This window comes from Cherax quadricarinatus, chromosome 42, assembly GCF_038502225.1.
Source record: "Cherax quadricarinatus isolate ZL_2023a chromosome 42, ASM3850222v1, whole genome shotgun sequence".
Lineage (NCBI taxonomy): Eukaryota > Metazoa > Arthropoda > Malacostraca > Decapoda > Parastacidae > Cherax > Cherax quadricarinatus.
Genome location: NC_091333.1, coordinates 6,678,127 through 6,700,626, shown reverse-complemented (window position 1 = coordinate 6,700,626; position 22,500 = coordinate 6,678,127). Strand labels below are relative to the sequence as shown.

General features: G+C 41.2%; 1 protein-coding gene across 1 annotated transcript in view; it reads left to right on the top strand.

Moving 5' to 3' along the window:
* ss (spineless) overlaps positions 1-22,500 on the top strand; it is a 422,971-nt gene that overhangs the window by 223,058 nt on the left and 177,413 nt on the right. Inside the window, 1 exon segment of the mRNA XM_070093151.1 lies at positions 18,507-18,625. Within this exon segment, the coding sequence (XP_069949252.1) occupies positions 18,507-18,625 (119 nt within the window).

The window sequence follows — 22,500 nt, the reverse complement described above, 5'->3', positions numbered from 1 at the left end:
CCCTCAGATATAGAAAATGTTCCCTCAGATACAGACAGTGTTCCCTCAGATACAGACAGTGTTCCCTCAGATACAGAAAATGTTCCCTCAGATACAGTCAGTGTTCCCTCAGATATAGACAGTGTTCCTTCAGATACAAACAGTGTTCCTCAGATACAGACAGTGTTCCCTCAGATACAGACAGTGTTCCCTCAGATACAGTCAGTGTTCCCTCAGATACAGACAGTGTTCCCTCAGATACAAACAGTGTTCCTCAGATACAGACAGTGTTCCCTCAGATACAGACAGTGTTCCCTCAGATACAGACAGTGTTCCCTCAGATACAAACAGTGTTCCTCAGATACAGTCAGTGTTCCCTCAGATACAGACAGTGTTCCCTCAGATACAGACAGTGTTCCCTCAGATACAGACAGTGTTCCCTCAGATACAAACAGTGTTCCTCAGATACAGAAAGTGTTCCCTCAGATACAGAAAGTGTTCCCTCAGATACAGTGTTCCGTGTGTCTCTGTTTCAGAAGTCACGTCAATATTACAGAACTTTCATTACTCTTTTTTGTATCAAAATCGATGGCACGCGACGAACTAATTTAAATATTAACTAGGCATCGTCAACATAACGACGATATGATAATGGTTGTAATTCATAAAACCCCCTTGAAGGTGAGACTCTTGATCCAGGGAATTGGATCTATGCTCCAGTTCCCTGAATTAAGCCTGAAGGTCTTCCATCCCCCCTCCACAGGCGCTTTGTAACCCCTACGGGTTTAGCGTTCCCGTGATACTACTACTAATAATATACCTCACAAAGATTAGAGAAAGAGTAGGGGGTCAGTCCCTTAGTAATGAGAAAGTGAAGGAATGTGTTCCTTTCTCATAACAAAGGGACTAACCCTCTTCTATCAAGACTGAGGGACTGACCACCTCAAAAATTACTTGTCCTTTTCTACGGCTTTCACTGTTATATTCTTCCGTATTCGACTGAAGACGCCTGACTTCCTTTATCAAGGTTCAATATTGGGCAAATGTTTTGTTAGTGGGATGAATTGTAAAGGACCTGCCTAGTATGGGCCAACAGGCCTCCTGCAGTGTTCCTCCTTTCTTATGTTCTTATGTTCAAGGGGACTGATCACCTCAAGATTGCTTCTCCACTTGTTCTACCCTCACTATTATAATCTCCGGTATTAGACTGAAGACACCAGCTGTGCAGGCGAAACGTTTCACCAATAAAACGCATTTGTCTTCATCACCGATCAATTAAGGCATACAGAGCGTCTTGAAGACGCTGTCACTTCAATCTTGAGACGTGATAGGATGTCACTGTCACTTTCTTGGAGTACTGGCAGAGTTTACACACGTATTATAATGTTCAATGTCACAGCTACTACACACACACATATAGTGATTGATAGAGTATTTGCTTGTTACTTGTATGATTCTGTGCATGTGTGTGTGCGTGTGTGTGTACTCACCTAATTGTACTCACCTAATTGTGGTTGCAGGGGTCGAGACTCAGCTCCTGGCCCCGCCTCTTCACTGATCGCTACTGGATCCTCTCTCTCTCTGCTTCCTGAGCTTTGTCATACCTCTTCTTAAAACTATGTATGGTTCCTGCCTCCACTACTTCACTTGCTAGGCTATTCCACTTGCTGACAACTCTATGACTGAAGAAATACTTCCTAACGTCCCTGTGACTCGTCTGAGTCTTCAGCTTCCAGTTGTGACCCCTTGTCCCTGTGTCCCCTCTCTGGAACATCCTATCTCTGTCCACCTTGTCTATTCCCCGCAGTATCTTGTATGTCGTTATCATGTCTCCCCTGACCCTTCCGTCCTCCAGTGTCGTCAGTCCGATTTCCCTTAACCTTTCCTCGTACGACATTCCCTTGAGCTCTGGGACTAGCCTTGTTGCAAACCTTTGTACTTTCTCTAACTTCTTGACGTGCTTGACCAGGTGTGGGTTCCAGACTGGTGCTGCATACTCCAGTATGGGCCTAGCATACACAGTGTACAGTGTCTTGAACGATTCCTTATTAAGGTATCGGAACGCTATTCTCAGGTTTGCCAGGCGCCCGTATGCTGCAGCGGTTATTTGGTTGATGTGTGCCTCCGGTGATGTGCTCGGTGTTATGGTCACCCCAAGGTCTTTCTCCCTGAGTGAGGTCTGTAGTCTTTGTCCACCTAGCCTATACTCTGTCTGCGGTCTTCTTTGCCCCTCCCCAATCTTCATGACTTTGCATTTGGCTGGATTGAATTCTAGAAGCCAGTTACTGGACCACATGTCCAGCCTCTCCAGGTCTCTTTGCAGTCCTGTGTGTGTGTGTGTGTGTGTGTGTGTGTGTGTGTGTGTGTGTGTGTGTGTGTGTGTGTGTGTGTGTGTGTGTGTGCGTGTGTGCATGTGTGTGTGTGTGTGTGTGTGTGTGTGTATGTGTGTGTGTGTGTATGTATGTCAACACCTGGAGTGATCCCACTACTGGGATCACTCCTGTCCTCATGAGATCCTACAATACCTGTTTCTAAAGCTGTGTACCACTCCTGCCCTCCACCACTTCGCTGTCTAGGTCGTTCCACTTCATGACCACTCTAAGGCTAAAGAAGTATTTCCTAACATCCCTCCAGAATCAATCTCGTTGCGAACCTAAGAAATCTCACCTATTTATATTACTCTCTTTTCTCATTTGCTATTTTCACCAACCCCCCCCCCCAAACCAACCAACCCCCCTTACCTACTCAACCCCCACCACCCACCACCACCCCCACCACCACCACTACCATTAATCACCATCACTACACACAAACACAATCCTCCTCCCCCTTGCTACCCCTTCCCCCTCCTTCCCCTAGTGTCAACCCCCCCCCTCCATTGCTGGTTCCTTCAATATTTATACCAATGTCATCTTGTGTTAAGGTGTACTCATGCAACCTCTGAATACAATCCTGCAATATGTCAACACCTCGTTTATATGACCTGCCTGAGGACTTTATTGAGAGACAGGAGAGATATAAAGAGGATTATATATATATATATATATATATATATATATATATATATATATATATATATATATATATATATATATATATATATATATATATATATATATAATTCTCGTGAACGGATAATGAAAGACGACGGAAACAAATTCATAAATAAATGTTAAACGAACACGAAATTAATTAGTATATAGAAGGATCGGCATGATAAACGAGCCTTGGAAACGAGCCGTGACAGGCACTTAAGACTATATCAAACAACAATATTCATATTATGCCAGATAAAACACACACACACACACACACACACACACACACACACACACACACACACACACACACACACACACACACACACACACACACACACACACACAAGAACTGTGAATCAACCCCTGCAACCACATATAGGTAAGTACACAAATACACAAAGCCAAGACTCGGCTGTTTGTACACGACCAACAACCTCAGCCTTCTCTTCGACTCTGCAGCACCAACATGGAGCCGTCACCTGTTAAAATACAAACATTAAACTAGATTAGGCCCATAGAGAGTCCCTACCTGAGTGGTCCTGGACTTGAGAGTAAAATAACCTCTACATCACAGGAGCCGTGATCAGGACGTAGAAGATACTTAAGAGAAACTCCATATGGGGGAAATAGTTATGCATTGACCGGCTATGAGACGTAGATGGACGTTAAATAAACGCCAGAACGAGACGTCAATAATGACGCGTTCAACTTCACGTTGAGACTGTGAACGGCACCTGTACAACATTTATCTGAGTGTATACATCTGGGAACGTTTCACCCGTTAGGATACACCAGTGCAGTGTTGATACACTCACCCAGCTGGTTCAGTAGCAATACAAGACACAGAAAACACTCTTACACAACCCCGAGATTTCAGCAGAAATCTATACTCCATTCACAACCCGGCTTTAGCAACTAAGTCGGCACGATTTATACCCCAGTACGCTCACGGTAATGGTATTAAATGTGGAGCTTCGCGGTGGGATTTATACATGGTAATGATAGGAGAAGTGGCGTGGGGAAGAGTGGGTACCAGCTAGGAAAAACAGTGCTAGCAAGTGTGGGTGAGTATGTTGATGCTTTAGGAAGTGTGGGTGAGTATGATGAAGATTTAGGAAGTGTGGGTGAGTATGATGAAGATTTAGGAAGTGTGGGTGAGTATGTTGAAGATTTAGGAAGTGTGGGTGAGTATGTTGAAGATTTAGGAAGTGTGGGTGAGTATGCTGAAGATTTAGGAAGTGTGGGTGAGTATGATGAAGATTTAGGAAGTGTGGGTGAGTATGTTGAAGATTTAGAAAGTGTGGGTGAGTATGTTGAAGATTTAGGAAGTGTGGGTGAGTATGCTGAAGATTTAGGAAGTGTGGGTGAGTATGTTGAAGATTTAGGAAGTGTGGGTGAGTATGTTGAAGATTTAGGAAGTGTGGGTGAGTATGTTGAAGATTTAGGAAGTGTGGGTGAGTATGTTGAAGATTTAGGAAGTGTGGGTGAGTATGCTGAAGATTTAGGAAGTGTGGGTGAGTATGTTGAAGATTTAGGAAGTGTGGGTGAGTATGCTGAAGATTTAGGAAGTGTGGGTGAGTATGTTGAAGATTTAGGAAGTGTGGGTAAATATGCTGAAGATTTAGGAAGTGTGGGTGAGTATGCTGAAGATTTAGGAAGTGTGGGTGAGTATGCTGAAGTTTTAGGAAGTGTGGGTGAGTATGTTGAAGATTTAGGAAGAGTGGGTGAGTATGCTGAAGATTTAGGAAGAGTGGGTGAGTATGTTGAAGATTTAGGAAGAGTGGGTGAGTATGCTGAAGATTTAGGAAGAGTGGGTGAGTATGTTGAAGATTTAGGAAGAGTGGGTGAGTATGTTGAAGATTTAAGAAGAGTGGGTGAGTATGCTGAAGTTTTAGGAAGTGTGGGTGAGTATGTTGAAGATTTAGGAAGAGTGGGTGAGTATGCTGAAGATTTAGGAAGAGTGGGTGAGTATGTTGAAGATTTAGGAAGTGTGGGTGAGTATGCTGAAGTTTTAGGAAGTGTGGGTGAGTATGTTGAAGATTTAGGAAGAGTGGGTGAGTATGCTGAAGATTTAGGAAGAGTGGGTGAGTATGCTGAAGATTTAGGAAGAGTGGGTGAGTATGTTGAAGTTTCAGGAAGTGTGGGTGAGTATGCTGAAGATTTAGGAAGAGTGGGTGAGTATGTTGAAGTTTCAGGAAGTGTGGGTGAGTATGCTGAAGTTTCAGGAAGTGTGGGTGAGTATGCTGAAGTTTCAGGAAGTGTGGGTAAAGTATGAATATACTGCAGCTCTAGGAAACATGGATAAAGTCTAAATATGCTAAAACTTTGAGAAGTGTGGTAAAGTCTAAATATGCTGAAGTTTTACGAGATTGTGGAAGAAAAGTCTGAACAAATGTGGCATGCAGCGACTGCAATTGGCAAGTGTTTCTTGCAGTTGCAGCTAACTCATGCGTTCTGTATCCGACGTATTTCATGCAAAATTACTTCCCCCTGCATGTCATTCTGACCCAGTCAGGCATGCAGTTAGTCATAACCTTCTAGGATGAATCGACCATCCTCTTATAAGGTGAACCAAACCATACCACGGGTGGGGATAGAACTCGCTTAACTAGGTGCTGGGGCCTTCTGATGTTTCAGAAGGAAGGCTGGCGGCCTGGGGAAGGTTACCTGGCTTTTAGGAGCGCCTCTGACCTCTAGACCCTCTCGCGCCTCCAGCTGGTTCACGTTATGTCAGAACTGTCTTGTCAAAGTAGCGCGCTATCTCTGTTTTAAGGCGAGTGTGTTATCATTTTCTCTCTCTCTCTCTCTCTCTGTCTCTCCATAGCTCCAAAAACTTTGTACATAGCGTAGATACAGTTCTGATAGTGGAAACATTTAAAGTTAAAACTATTCTTGTGAGCGTACTTTATTTCTCTATTTTTGTTTTCTGACTGATTCGTGTCACGGACTCTTTGAAAGTGCTGTAGATTTGAACTTGGTTGGATTAGTTCTAGGTAGAGTGGTTATCAGTTAGACATATATCAGTTTCTAGCAAGTGTGGCTAAAATCCGAACATACTGAGAGAATAATGAAGACACACATGCGCGATACCAGCAGTGTTTACTGACGAGATGTTTCGCCCGCGTTGCAGGCTTCGTCAGTCGAATACAGAGATGAATCACTTTCCTGGAGATATCAGTGGAATTAATTAGAACCGGACGGATGACTGACGGACATTTGGCCGACAACCATTTGGCCGAACCGACAATAAACCGAACGGATAATTAGGCTAGGTTAGGCTTGTTATTTTATGGCCTTTTTAATTTCGTTATTTTTATTTCTTCTTTTCAATGTCGGGGAAAATGCTGTGATGAAAGCCAGTTCGGCCATATGACTACTCGGTCAAATGTCCTTAGGTGAAATGTCCAGGAGCCCCCCCCCCTCCCTCTCCACTTCGCTCCACTGGTGACTGAAATATTGACATTCATAAAATACATTTACAGAGGTTCTAAAAACAGATGTAATTAATATATGAACACACTAAAAGTCGATAATTTAGACATATATGCAATACATATGTCTAATTTATTAACTTGTCGGTTCTATGAGACATTTAACTACATACTAAACATCGTTCTAACAAGTGTAGTTAATAATCTACCTGAACGTGGTTAGAGCAGTTCTTTGAACATAAGAAAGGAAGTGTGTGGCGAAACGTTTCTTCAATAAAGATTCCTATGTGTTGCATAAGTGTCTCAATTCCTCATAAGAAAGGAAGAACACTGCAGCAGGCCTACTGGCTCATACTAGGCAACTCCTTCTCAAACTCAAGCCCACTAACACACACATTTTCCCAGCCCATTTTCAATGCTACCCAAGCCCTGTTAGCTCATGTGCAGGTACCACTCAAATCCGACCCCCTCACGTGCACTGAAGTTCCTGAAAAAAGGAACACTTCCCCAGATTGTTACTTGGAGTTTGAAGACACACACAGAGCATTAGTACCAAGAACACATCAGTAATATTCACAGAGTAGGGTTATGTCGAATGAGGGGATAGTGGGTGGGAAGGGAGAGTTGGAGAGAACATTTCGCTGATCAGGGATCTATCGGAACAACATTTCGCTCCGTGTAGAGCTCTAAACGTTGTCTTGTCCACACTATTCCCTCCAGCAAGTTATTTTTACAACCATCATCACGGTTACCCACCAACAAAAGCGCATCATCTGCAAACCCCAAGAAACAAATTCCCCCTTCCCCCCCAAAAAAAAGTAATATACATAACAGCGTCAAGAAACGACCACCAGTGCTATCAAAATACTTAAAAATAAAAAAAAATCACAACACAAGCCTGTCATAAACAGAAAACTTGGTCTTAAAAAGGTCTGACCACGGGAGCCAGAGACTTATCTACGTCAGTGACCTCCTGGCCACTCTCCCGCTGGCTCGACCGGCCGACCAACCGACCGACCGACCGACCGACCGACCAACCGACCGACCGAGAGCCGATCGATCTGCCTAGACATGAGGGCGCCATGCAAATGCTTCGTTCTGTTTTTATTCACTTTTCTCTTTTTTTTTCGGTTGGTGTTAATGGCGCCGGGACGGGTGTGGAAGAGAGAGAGAGAGAGAGAGAGAGAGAGAGAGAGAGAGAGAGAGAGAGACAGAGAGAGACAGAGAGAGACAGAGAGAGAGAGAGAGAGAGAGAGAGAGAGAGAGAGAGAGAGAGAGAGAGAGAGAGAGAGAGAGAGAGAGAGAGAGAGAGAGAGAGAGAGAATATATGTATATTATATATATATATATATATATATATATATATATATATATATATATATATATATATATATATATATATATATTTTATTTATTTTTTTTTTTTATTATCACACTGGCCGATTCCCACCAAGGCAGGGTGGCCCGAAAAAGAAAAACTTTCACCATCATTCACTCCATCACTGTCTTGCCAGAAGGGTGCTTTACACTACAGTTTTTAAACTGCAACATTAACACCCCTCCTTCAGAGTGCAGGCACTGTACTTCCCATCTCCAGGACTCAAGTCCGGCCTGCCGGTTTCCCTGAATCCCTTCATAAATGTTACTTTGCTCACACTCCAACAGCACGTCAAGTATTAAAAACCATTTGTCTCCATTCACTCCTATCAAACACGCTCACGCATGCCTGCTGGAAGTCCAAGCCCCTCGCACACAAAACCTCCTTTACCCCCTCCCTCCAACCCTTCCTAGGCCGACCCCTACCCCGCCTTCCTTCCACTACAGACTGATACACTCTTGAAGTCATTCTGTTTCGCTCCATTCTCTCTACATGTCCGAACCACCTCAACAACCCTTCCTCAGCCCTCTGGACAACAGTTTTGGTAATCCCGCACCTCCTCCTAACTTCCAAACTACGAATTCTCTGCATTATATTCACACCACACATTGCCCTCAGACATGACATCTCCACTGCCTCCAGCCTTCTCCTCGCTGCAACATTCATCACCCACGCTTCACACCCATATAAGAGCGTTGGTAAAACTATACTCTCATACATTCCCCTCTTTGCCTCCAAGGACAAAGTTCTTTGTCTCCACAGACTCCTAAGTGCACCACTCACTCTTTTTCCCTCATCAATTCTATGATTCACCTCATCTTTCATAGACCCATCCGCTGACACGTCCACTCCCAAATATCTGAATACGTTCACCTCCTCCATACTCTCTCCCTCCAATCTGATATTCAATCTTTCATCACCTAATCTTTTTGTTATCCTCATAACCTTACTCTTTCCTGTATTCACCTTTAATTTTCTTCTTTTGCACACCCTACCAAATTCATCCACCAATCTCTGCAACTTCTCTTCAGAATCTCCCAAGAGCACAGTGTCATCAGCAAAGAGCAGCTGTGACAACTCCCACTTTGTGTGTGATTCTTTATCTTTTAACTCCACGCCTCTTGCCAAGACCCTCGCATTTACTTCTCTTACAACCCCATCTATAAATATATTAAACAACCACGGTGACATCACACATCCTTGTCTAAGGCCTACTTTTACTGGGAAAAAAATTCCCTCTTTCCTACATACTCTAACTTGAGCCTCACTATCCTCGTAAAAACTCTTCACTGCTTTCAGTAACCTACCTCCTACACCATACACTTGCAACATCTGCCACATTGCCCCCCTATCCACCCTGTCATACGCCTTTTCCAAATCCATAAATGCCACAAAGACCTCTTTAGCCTTATCTAAATACTGTTCACTTATATGTTTCACTGTAAACACCTGGTCCACACACCCCCTACCTTTCCTAAAGCCTCCTTGTTCATCTGCTATCCTATTCTCCGTCTTACTCTTAATTCTTTCAATTATAACTCTACCATACACTTTACCAGGTACACTCAACAGACTTATCCCCCTATAATTTTTGCACTCTCTTTTATCCCCTTTGCCTTTATACAAAGGAACTATGCATGCTCTCTGCCAATCCCTAGGTACCTTACCCTCTTCCATACATTTATTAAATAATTGCACCAACCACTCCAAAACTATATCCCCACCTGCTTTTAACATTTCTATCTTTATCCCATCAATCCCGGCTGCCTTACCCCCTTTCATTTTACCTACTGCCTCACGAACTTCCCCCACACTCACAACTGGCTCTTCCTCACTCCTACAAGATGTTATTCCTCCTTGCCCTATACACGAAATCACAGCTTCCCTATCTTCATCAACATTTAACAATTCCTCAAAATATTCCCTCCATCTTCCCAATACCTCTAACTCTCCATTTAATAACTCTCCTCTCCTATTTTTAACTGACAAATCCATTTGTTCTCTAGGCTTTCTTAACTTGTTAATCTCACTCCAAAACTTTTTCTTATTTTCAACAAAATTTGTTGATAACATCTCACCCACTCTCTCATTTGCTCTCTTTTTACATTGCTTCACCACTCTCTTAACCTCTCTCTTTTTCTCCATATACTCTTCCCTCCTTGCATCACTTCTACTTTGTAAAAACTTCTCATATGCTAACTTTTTCTCCCTTACTACTCTCTTTACATCATCATTCCACCAATCGCTCCTCTTCCCTCCTGCACCCACTTTCCTGTAACCACAAACTTCTGCTGAACACTCTAACACTACATTTTTAAACCTACCCCATACCTCTTCGACCCCATTGCCTATGCTCTCATTAGCCCATCTATCCTCCAATAGCTGTTTATATCTTACCCTAACTGCCTCCTCTTTTAGTTTATAAACCTTCACCTCTCTCTTCCCTGATGCTTCTATTCTCCTTGTATCCCATCTACCTTTTACTCTCAGTGTAGCTACAACTAGAAAGTGATCTGATATATCTGTGGCCCCTCTATAAACATGTACATCCTGAAGTCTACTCAACAGTCTTTTATCTACCAATACATAATCCAACAAACTACTGTCATTTCGCCCTACATCATATCGTGTATACTTATTTATCCTCTTTTTCTTAAAATATGTATTACCTATAACTAAACCCCTTTCTATACAAAGTTCAATCAAAGGGCTCCCATTATCATTTACACCTGGCACCCCAAACTTACCTACCACACCCTCTCTAAAAGTTTCTCCTACTTTAGCATTCAGGTCCCCTACCACAATTACTCTCTCACTTGGTTCAAAGGCTCCTATACATTCACTTAACATCTCCCAAAATCTCTCTCTCTCCTCTGCATTCCTCTCTTCTCCAGGTGCATACACGCTTATTATGACCCACTTCTCGCATCCAACCTTTACTTTAATCCACATAATTCTTGAATTTACACATTCATATTCTCTTTTCTCCTTCCATAACTGATCATTTAACATTACTGCTACCCCTTCCTTTGCTCTAACTCTCTCAGATACTCCAGATTTAATCCCATTTATTTCCCCCCACTGAAACTCTCCTACCCCCTTCAGCTTTGTTTCGCTTAGGGCCAGGACATCCAACTTCTTTTCATTCATAACATCAGCAATCATCTGTTTCTTGTCATCTGCACTACATCCACGCACATTTAAGCATCCCAGTTTTATAAAGTTTTTCTTCTTCTCTTTTTTAGTAAATGTCTACAGGAGAAGGGGTTACTAGCCCATTGCTCCCGGCATTTTAGTCGCCTCATACGACACGCATGGCTTACGGAGGAAAGATTCTTTTCCACTTCCCCATGGACAATAGAAGAAATAAAAAAGAACAAGAGCTATTTAGAAAAAGGAGAAAAACCTAGATGTATGTATATATATATATGCATGTGCGTGTCTGTGAAGTGTGACCAAAGTGTAAGTAGGAGTAGCAAGATATCCCTGTTATCTAGCGTGTTTATGAGACAGAAAAAGAAACCAGCAATCCTACCATCATGCAAAACAGTTACAGGTTTTTGTTTCACAGTCATCTGGCAGGACGGTAGTACTTCCCTGGGTGGTTGCTGTCTACCAACCTACTACTAATATATATATATATAAAAATATATATATAAAAATATATATATAAAAATATATATATATATATATATATATATATATATATATATATATATATATATATATATATATAATATATATATGAAAAGTCATCTGAAAGAATAGAGAAATTCCAAGCGCGGACTACTCGCTTGGAATTTCTCTATTCTTCAGAGTGGTTGTTTTGCATATTCTGAAATCACCTGTTTACTGTGATCTTATTGCATATATATATATATATTATATATATATATATATATATATATATATATATATATATATATATATATATATATATATATATATATATATAGATGTGTGTGTGTGTGTGTATGTGTGTGTGTGTGTGTGTGTGTGTGTGTATGTATATATATATATATATATATATATATATATATATATATATATATATATATATATATATATATATATATATATATATATATATATATATATACATATATATATAGATGGAAAAGAGAGATAGGGAGGATGGAATGGATGGATTGAGAAAGGAAGGTCGGAGGGTGGGAAAGAAATAGGGAGGACTGGCTAGGAAGTGGATAGGGAAGTAGAAGAGAATAGGCGAAATAGAGGAAAGGAAGCATTAACGAATGGGGTAGAAGAGAAAGGATGAAGGAAAATGAGTAGGAAGAAAACAGGTAGAAGAATTAAAGGGACGGGGATGTTGTAGGGATAGGTGGAATTGAGGTGGTGGATAATGGGGATAAGATGAAGGAAGAGAAGAAGAATGAAGAAGAAGAAGAAGAAGAAGAAGACGAGAGGTGTGGAGGAACTGGATGAGATAAAGAGAGATAGGAAACGGAATGACACGAAAACAGGAACAAAAAAGGAGAAAAGATTATGGATACAGAGGGAAGGAACATGGAAAGTAAGGAATGGAGAAAGAAAACTGAAAGACGAGGTACGTAAACAGCAGTGTATAGCTTCCATTATCTGTCAGAAACTACAGCTGAAATATTGAGCTGTGAGGAAAAAAAACTTAGTCCTCTCTCTCTCTCTCTCTCTCTCTCTCTCTCTCTCTCTTTCTCTCTCTAAACGAAAGCAAAAGATATACACCTACTTTCCTCCAGCTTTCACCAGCTAAATCTTCGGTCCATCACGCTAAGCCAGAGACATGGTTCATATATCATGCCTGAATGATGACACAAAGAGGCAGCTACAACTACAGCTAACTTAGCTGGCTGTAGGCTATCGTGTCGCTCTCTAACAAGTCTCAAGGAAATTGTTGGGCCGGACTATCGATGTAGGCTAAATGAGGGACTGAGGACCTCATGTTAAACGAGGGTCTGAGTCTGTGTTAAACGAGGAACCGCAGTCCATGTGTTAAATGAGGAATGTGTATGTTGTTTCTTGTACTGTGAATGTCCTTGACTGGTACCTGCACTGTGAGTGTCCTTGACTGGTACCTGCACTGTGAGTGTCCTTGACTGGTACCTGCACTGTGAGTGTCCTTGACTGGTACCCGCACTGTGAGTGTCCTTGACTGGTACCCGCACTGTGAGTGTCCTTGACTGGTACCTGCACTGTGAGTGTCCTTGACTGGTACCCGCACTGTGAGTGTCCTTGACTGGTACCCGCACTGTGAGTGTCCTTGACTGGTACCCGCACTGTGAGTGTCCTTGACTGGTACCCGCACTGTGAGTGTCCTTGACTGGTACCCGCACTATGAGTGTCCTTGATTGGTACCCGCACTGTGAGTGTCCTTGACTTGTACCCGCACTGTGAGTGTCCTTGACTGGTACCCGCACTGTGAGTGTCCTTGACTGGTACCTGCACTGTGAGTGTCCTTGGTGAAGCTTCAATTTGTAAACAAAAAAAGATAATCTATCGAACACCCGACTAATTGACCAGCCGACCAGCCGACCAGCCGACCGACCGACTAACTGAGGTGGCCGACTCCACGACATGTTTTAGTACAATGTTTACGACTGCGGTACGACCTGTAAAAATTCTCTTTGTCGCTGAGAGAGAGATAGAGGGAGAGAGAGAGAGAGAGAGAGAGAGAGAGAGAGAGAGAGAGAGAGAGAGAGAGAGAGAGAGAGAGAGAGAGAGAGAGAGAGAGAGAGAAAGTTATTTGGCATAGGCTTGTGTATTACAGGCAGGCTGTAACAAGACTGTAATGACCGATGGCACTCTCTCTCTCTCTCTCTCTCTCTCTCTCGACAAAAACAAACAAATACACTTTACTTGTGCCTTGTGTTCAAGATTTTGCAAATGTTCTCGTGGCTGACTCAGAATTCTGAAGTCCTGAATTCCTAACAGCTTACTTCTCAAGCCCTGAACTGAGTTCATACAAAGGCGTAGTTTTGACGCGGAATAGATTTTAAAGCTGTACATTAGACCTTTCTAAAGGTGCATTATTGAAGGTTGAAGGAGCTTTCAAATGGTGCACGAGTGAAATTCTGTAGAACTCTCAAAGGTGCAGTTTTGAAGGGGAATAGAGCTTTCAAAGGTGCAGTTTTGAAGGGGAATAGAGCTTTCAAAGGTGCAGTTTTGAAGGGGAATAGAGCTTTCAAAGGTGCAGTTTTGAAGGGGGAATAGAGCTTAAAGGTGCAGTTTTTGAAGGGGAATAGAGCTTTAAAGGTGCAGTTTGAAGGGGAATAGAGCTTTCAAAGGTGCAGTTTTGAAAGGGAATAGAGCTTTCAAAGGTGCAGTTTTGAAGGGGAATAGAGCTTTCAAAGGTGCAGTTTTGAAGGGGAATAGAGCTTTCAAAGGTGCAGTTTTGAAGGGGAATAGAGCTTTCAAAGGTGCAGTTTTGAAGGGGAATAGAGCTTTCAAAGGTGCAGTTTTGAAGGGGAATAGAGCTTTCAAAGGTGCAGTTTTGAAGGGGAATAGAGCTTTCAAAGGTGCAGTTTTGAAGGGGAATAGAGCTTTCAAAGGTGCAGTTTTGAAGGGGAATAGAGCTTTCAAAGGTGCAGTTTTGAAGGGGAATAGAGCTTTCAAAGGGGAACTTTTGATGGGTATAAAGCTTTTAAAAATAAATTTTTGAGAGGGAATAGTGTTTTCAAATGTAATTATTATTATTATTGGAAATAAATGGTATCAAATACCGACACAGTGGAAATATAAACACAAATGCAGTATAATGTGATCCTTTATTGATTAACGGTTGCTCATTACAGTGAACTTTTTAAGTCACACACAGATCTGTGTGTGACTTGAAAAAGCCCACTGTGTGGGCGAAACGTTGTCAATAAAAGATCACATTATACTGCATATGTGTTTATATTTCCATTTTTATTATTATTATTATTATTATTATTATTATTATTATTATTATTATTATTATTATTATTATTTTATTATTATTATTATTATTTATTTTTTTTTTTTTTATTATCACACCGGCCGATTCCCACCAAGGCAGGGTGGCCCGAAAAAGAAAAACTTTCACCATCATTCACTCCATCACTGTCTTGCCAGAAGGGTGCTTTACACTACAGTTTTTAAACTGCAACATTAACACCCCTCCTTCAGAGTGCAGGCACTGTACTTCCCATCTCCAGAACTCAAGTCCGGCCTGCCGGTTTCCCTGAATCCCTTCATAAATGTTACTTTGCTCACACTCCAACAGCACGTCAAGTATTAAAAACCATTTGTCTCCATTCACTCCTATCAAACACGCTCACGCATGCCTGCTGGAAGTCCAAGCCCCTCGCACACAAAACCTCCTTTACCCCCTCCCTCCAACCCTTCCTAGGCCGACCCCTACCCCGCCTTCCTTCCACTACAGACTGATACACTCTTGAAGTCATTCTGTTTCGCTCCATTCTCTCTACATGTCCGAACCACCTCAACAACCCTTCCTCAGCCCTCTGGACAACAGTTTTGGTAATCCCGCACCTCCTCCTAACTTCCAAACTACGAATTCTCTGCATTATATTCACACCACACATTGCCCTCAGACATGACATCTCCACTGCCTCCAGCCTTCTCCTCGCTGCAACATTCATCACCCACGCTTCACACCCATATAAGAGCGTTGGTAAAACTATACTCTCATACATTCCCCTCTTTGCCTCCAAGGACAAAGTTCTTTGTCTCCACAGACTCCTAAGTGCACCACTCACTCTTTTTCCCTCATCAATTCTATGATTCACCTCATCTTTCATAGACCCATCCGCTGACACGTCCACTCCCAAATATCTGAATACGTTCACCTCCTCCATACTCTCTCCCTCCAATCTGATATTCAATCTTTCATCACCTAATCTTTTTGTTATCCTCATAACCTTACTCTTTCCTGTATTCACCTTTAATTTTCTTCTTTTGCACACCCTACCAAATTCATCCACCAATCTCTGCAACTTCTCTTCAGAATCTCCCAAGAGCACAGTGTCATCAGCAAAGAGCAGCTGTGACAACTCCCACTTTGTGTGTGATTCTTTATCTTTTAACTCCACGCCTCTTGCCAAGACCCTCGCATTTACTTCTCTTACAACCCCATCTATAAATATATTAAACAACCACGGTGACATCACACATCCTTGTCTAAGGCCTACTTTTACTGGGAAAAAATTTCCCTCTTTCCTACATACTCTAACTTGAGCCTCACTATCCTCGTAAAAACTCTTCACTGCTTTCAGTAACCTACCTCCTACACCATACACTTGCAACATCTGCCACATTGCCCCCCTATCCACCCTGTCATACGCCTTTTCCAAATCCATAAATGCCACAAAGACCTCTTTAGCCTTATCTAAATACTGTTCACTTATATGTTTCACTGTAAACACCTGGTCCACACACCCCCTACCTTTCCTAAAGCCTCCTTGTTCATCTGCTATCCTATTCTCCGTCTTACTCTTAATTCTTTCAATTATAACTCTACCATACACTTTACCAGGTACACTCAACAGACTTATCCCCCTATAATTTTTGCACTCTCTTTTATCCCCTTTGCCTTTATACAAAGGAACTATGCATGCTCTCTGCCAATCCCTAGGTACCTTACCCTCTTCCATACATTTATTAAATAATTGCACCAACCACTCCAAAACTATATCCCCACCTGCTTTTAACATTTCTATCTTTATCCCATCAATCCCGGCTGCCTTACCCCCTTTCATTTTACCTACTGCCTCACGAACTTCCCCCACACTCACAACTGGCTCTTCCTCACTCCTACAAGATGTTATTCCTCCTTGCCCTATACACGAAATCACAGCTTCCCTATCTTCATCAACATTTAACAATTCCTCAAAATATTCCTTCCATCTTCCCAATACCTCTAACTCTCCATTTAATAACTCTCCTCTCCTATTTTTAACTGACAAATCAATTTGTTCTCTAGGCTTTCTTAACTTGTTAATCTCACTCCAAAACTTTTTCTTATTTTCAACAAAATTTGTTGATAACATCTCACCCACTCTCTCATTTGCTCTCTTTTTACATTGCTTCACCACTCTCTTAACCTCTCTCTTTTTCTCCATATACTCTTCCCTCCTTGCATCACTTCTACTTTGTAAAAACTTCTCATATGCTAACTTTTTCTCCCTTACTACTCTCTTTACATCATCATTCCACCAATCGCTCCTCTTCCCTCCTGCACCCACTTTCCTGTAACCACAAACTTCTGCTGAACACTCTAACACTACATTTTTAAACCTACCCCATACCTCTTCGACCCCATTGCCTATGCTCTCATTAGCCCATCTATCCTCCAATAGCTGTTTATATCTTACCCTAACTGCCTCCTCTTTTAGTTTATAAACCTTCACCTCTCTCTTCCCTGATGCTTCTATTCTCCTTGTATCCCATCTACCTTTTACTCCCAGTGTAGCTACAACTAGAAAGTGATCTGATATATCTGTGGCCCCTCTATAAACATGTACATCCTGAAGTCTACTCAACAGTCTTTTATCTACCAATACATAATCCAACAAACTACTGTCATTTCGCCCTACATCATATCGTGTATACTTATTTATCCTCTTTTTCTTAAAATATGTATTACCTATAACTAAACCCCTTTCTATACAAAGTTCAATCAAAGGGCTCCCATTATCATTTACACCTGGCACCCCAAACTTACCTACCACACCCTCTCTAAAAGTTTCTCCTACTTTAGCATTCAAGTCCCCTACCCCTACCCTATTATTATTATTATTATTATTATTATTATTATTATTATTATTATTATTATTATTATTATTATTATTATTATTTTATTATTATTATTATTATTATTATTATTATTATTATTATTATTATTATTATTATTATTATTATTATAATTACTGTTGTTGTCATCAAGCTCACCGTTCACCACACTATCCCCTCCCCCCTCCTCAACAGCAAGGAGGGGAGTGGGAGAGGGGGGAAGAAGGAGAGGGGGAGAGGGGGAAGTCCATTACTGGCAATTAGTAGCCTGTGTCGGATACAACAACGGGCGACACGCGAGCAACGGAAGCAGCAAACAGTAGCAGCAACAGCAGTGAGGGGCACCCCCCTCCCCCACTTACCTACCCACACACACACACACACACACACACACACACACACACACACACACACACACACACACACACACACACACACACACACACACATACACACACACTAACACACACACACACACACACACACACACACACACACACACACACACACACACACACACACACACACACACACAGAGGCCAGAACTGAGGATCCTCCCGACCAAACAATACCAGGGAGAGCAAACAAGAAGAAAGAATAAACAGGCGATTGCGAAAGCAAACAAATTACCACACAAGACAAAAGCAAACAAGAAATATAAAAAAGATGAAAGAAAGCAAGAGAAACAAACAATTAACAAACAAACAAGAAAGCAGGCAAACAACTCACTATGTGAGTATACAACCCACAAATTATTATTATTATTATTATTATTATTATTATTATTATTATTATTATTATTATTATTATTATTATATTGTACTATCACCATCACACACCGTCACTACAATCACCACTACCACCATCGCAACCACCACAACTAACCCTCCACTTGTATGGTATTCGCAGTTATGATGCACGGTGGTGGCGGAGGAGACAAACAAGACAGTGAAGTGATCCATCCCACGAGACATAGAGATCTCGTCACGTACGACCACCAAGTCCTCGACGGAGAGATGTTCCTGCAGGTAAAGTCTCTAGTTTAAAGTAGAAGAGAGGGACACAGAGAGAGATGTTGTAGTATTAGAAAGTAGAACAGAGGGAGAGAGAAGATAGGGAGAGAGAAAAGACACGTCTTTCTTTTTTAAAGCAGGAGAGAGAGAGAGAGAGAGAGAGAGAGAGAGAGAGAGAGAGAGAGAGAGAGAGAGAGATTTTTTATCATACAATAAAAGAGAGGTAGACAGAGAGATGTCTCTCTCTTTCTGTTATAAAGTCAGACAGAGACAGACAGACCTTCTTAAAGGTAAAATCTCTTTAATACCAGCAGCGAGAGACTTATCCCTTGTCGTCTTGTGTCGTCCCTGCTGTAGAGATTCTGAGGACCTAACGAGTGTTGAGCGAAACGTTGCTAAAGTTAAAGATTCTTAAACACGATGCTGTTGATGTTTACGATAAAATAAGAGAGAGAGAGAGAGAGACAGAGAGACAGAGAGAGAGAGAGGAGAGCGAGAAGAGAGAGAGAAAGAGCAATAGACGGAAAAGAAGAGGGAGAAGGTACCTAGGCGGGCAGAGAAGGGAGATAGGAAGAGAGAATGTGGGACGAGGAAATAGGGAGAGGAGGAGAGGGGGGGGAGAAAGGAGGTGGGGGAGAGAATAGACGGGGAAAACAGAGATTGAACACTGGTTCAACTCTCACGAACTGTTCAACCATCGTTTAAAAAGTAGATAATGTGGGAAATAATATTTAAAATATCACGTGACACCTGTTCAACGATTGTGGTAGACGGCGATGGTGGTAGTGGTGGTAGTAGTGGTGGTAGTGGTGGTAGTAGTGGTGGTAGTGGTGGTAATAGTGTTAGTAGTGGTGGTGGTAGTAGTGGTAGTAGTGGTAGTAGTGGTGGTGGTAGTAAGAAAAGGAAAGAAATAGGGTAAAGAATATAACTTCGACTCCTTAAAAGAAAGGATGCAGTAGTAACCTATTAAGGCAGGGGGGCGACAACCCCCCTGCCTAGCAGGATCTCTGTGGCTAAGAAAATCCTAGGACATACAAGCATATTATTATTATTATTGCTATTATTATTATTATTATTATTATTACTACTACTACTGACATAACAATAATAACAATTATTATTATTATTATTGTTATTATTATTATTATTATTATTATTATTATTATTATTATTATTATTATTATTATTATTGTTGTTGTTGTTGTTGTTGTTGTTGTTGTCGTTGTTGTTGTTGTAGCAGCAGGGAGTATACAGGTCAGGGAGAGCCAAAACTTTCCCTGTAACTCATCTCAAGATATTCTAAATCCGGATTCCCGGCTCGACCTTAATGACAGAATTCTCACGAACTCTATCAGAATAAATTCCCCCCGGGAGTTTTAACACCGAAAAATAAATTAGAAGATATAAACGAGGGTATATAAAAGTATGTATTAGAGCGAATGGCTAAAAAAAAATATAAATATATATATATATATATATATATATATATATATATATATATATATATATATATATATATATATATATATATATAGATATATATATATATATTATTGTAACTACGAACGAGTGTTATTGAATCAATAATAACACTGCGACTAGCCGAGGATTCGAACCCATGTCGTTTTGGCCCGATAGTCGATAGGAATATAATAGAATCATGTTTCATAAAAGCAAAAATCAAAAAGGGATTATGAGGCTAAAGTCACATGGGATTATAGGACTAACCCAAAAGAATTCTTTCAGGTATACAGAAGTAAGATTAGGGACAAGACTGGTCCACTTACGGGTAACTCAGATCAGATCACTGACAGTGATGAAGAAATGTGTGAAGTTTTTAACACTTACTTCCTCTCAGTTTTTACTCAGGAAGATACTAGCGAAATTCCAGAAATAATTAATTATGTAGAACAGGACGATAATAAACTATGCACTGTTAGGGTAACTAGTAATATGATCCTCAGACAAATAGAGAAATTAAAACCTAACAAATCCCCAGGTCCTGATGAACTGTTTGCAAGGGTGTTAAAGGAATGTAAAGATGAACTTAGCAAATCTTTGGCTAAGCTTTTCATCATATCACTACAAACTGGCATAGTGCCTGATAAATGGAAAACAGCAAATGTAATACCTCTTTACAAGGCAGGTGACAGGTCCTTAGCTTCGAACTGTAGACCAATAAGCCATACCTCCATATTGGGAAAACTTATGGAATCAATAATTGCCGAGGCAATTCGTAGCCATCTTGATAGGCACAGATTGATTAATGAATCTCAACACGGTTTTACAAAGGAGCGTTCCTGTCTTACGAATTTACTAACATTTTTTTTACTATGGTATTTGAAGAGGTAGATCATGGTATTGAATATGATATTGTGTATATGGACTTCAGTAAGGCTTTCGACAGAGTTCCACATCAGAGGCTATTGAGGAAACTTAAGGCACACGGAATAGGAGAAATTTTTTCCTGGGTAAAGGCATGGTTGACAAATAGGCAGCAGAGAGTATGTATAAATGGGGAGAAATCAGAATGGGAGCACGTCACAAGCGGTGTTCCGCAGGGGTCGGTGTTGGGTCCTTTGTTGTTCACAATTTACTTAAACGACATTGATGAGGGAATAAATAGCGACATAAGCAAATTTGCTGATGACACCAAAATAGGTCATTCAATTCATTCTAATGAGGACATTAGAGCACTCCAGGATGATTTGAATAGACTGATGCAGTGGTTGGAAAAGTGACAGATGCAGTTTAATATAGACAAATGCAAAGTTCTAAATGTTGGACAGGAAAATAACCATGCCACATATAAACTAAATAATATAGATCTTAATATTACTGATTGCGAAAAGGATTTAGGAGTTCTGGTTAGCAGTAATCTGAAACCATAATAACAGTGCATAATTGTTCGCAATAAAGCTAACAGAATCCTTGGCTTCATATCAAGAAGTATAAATAATAGGAGTCCTCAGGTTGTTCTTCAACTCTATATATCCTTGGTTAGGCCTCATTTAGGTTATTCTGCTCAGTTCTGGTCTCCGTATTACAGAATGGATATAAATGTTCTGGAAAACGTACAGAGGAGGATGACAAAGTGGGTGGGTGTGGGTGGGTGTGGGTGGGTGTGGGTGGGTGGGTGTTGGTGGGTGTTGGTGGGTGGGAGTGAGTTGGACCTGACTAGCTGGTGCTACTAGGTCAGACGCCGTGCGCCTTCCTTAAGTGAATATTACCTGACCTGACTAGGTTATGGCGTTGGTTTAAGCCGGTAGAAGAACTGGACCTGCCTCGCATGGGACAGTAAGTCTGCTGCAGTGTTCCTTCTTTCTTATGTTCATATAAAAAGCAGTTTTGAAAATAATATGAATATTTATTTTGGTATATATAAACTGGACTCTTTTATAATTAAACAAATTTGGGATGAATTTAATGATGCATCAGACAAGTAAAATATCTTAATGCTTGGGTAGAGTATCAGGTGTTTCATAGAGTCGGGTGTTGTCACGCGACTGTGAGGTGTAGTCTTGTTGTAGTGACACAACTGTGAGGTGTAGTCTTGTTGTAGTGACACGACTGTGAGGTGCAGAATGTTGTAGTGACACGACTGTGAGGTGTAGTCTTGTTGTAGTGACACGACTGTGAGGTGTAGTCTTGTTGTAGTGACACGACTGTGAGGTGTAGTCTTGTTGTAGTGACACGACTGTGAGGTGTAGTTTTGTTGTAGTGACACGACTGTGAGGTGTAGTCTTGTTGTAGTGACACGACTTTGAGGTGTAGTCTTGTTGTAGTGACACGACTGTGAGGTGTAGTCTTGTTGTAGTGACACGACTGTGAGGTGTAGAATGTTGTAGTGACACGACTGTGAGGTGTAGTCTTGTTGTAGTGACATGACT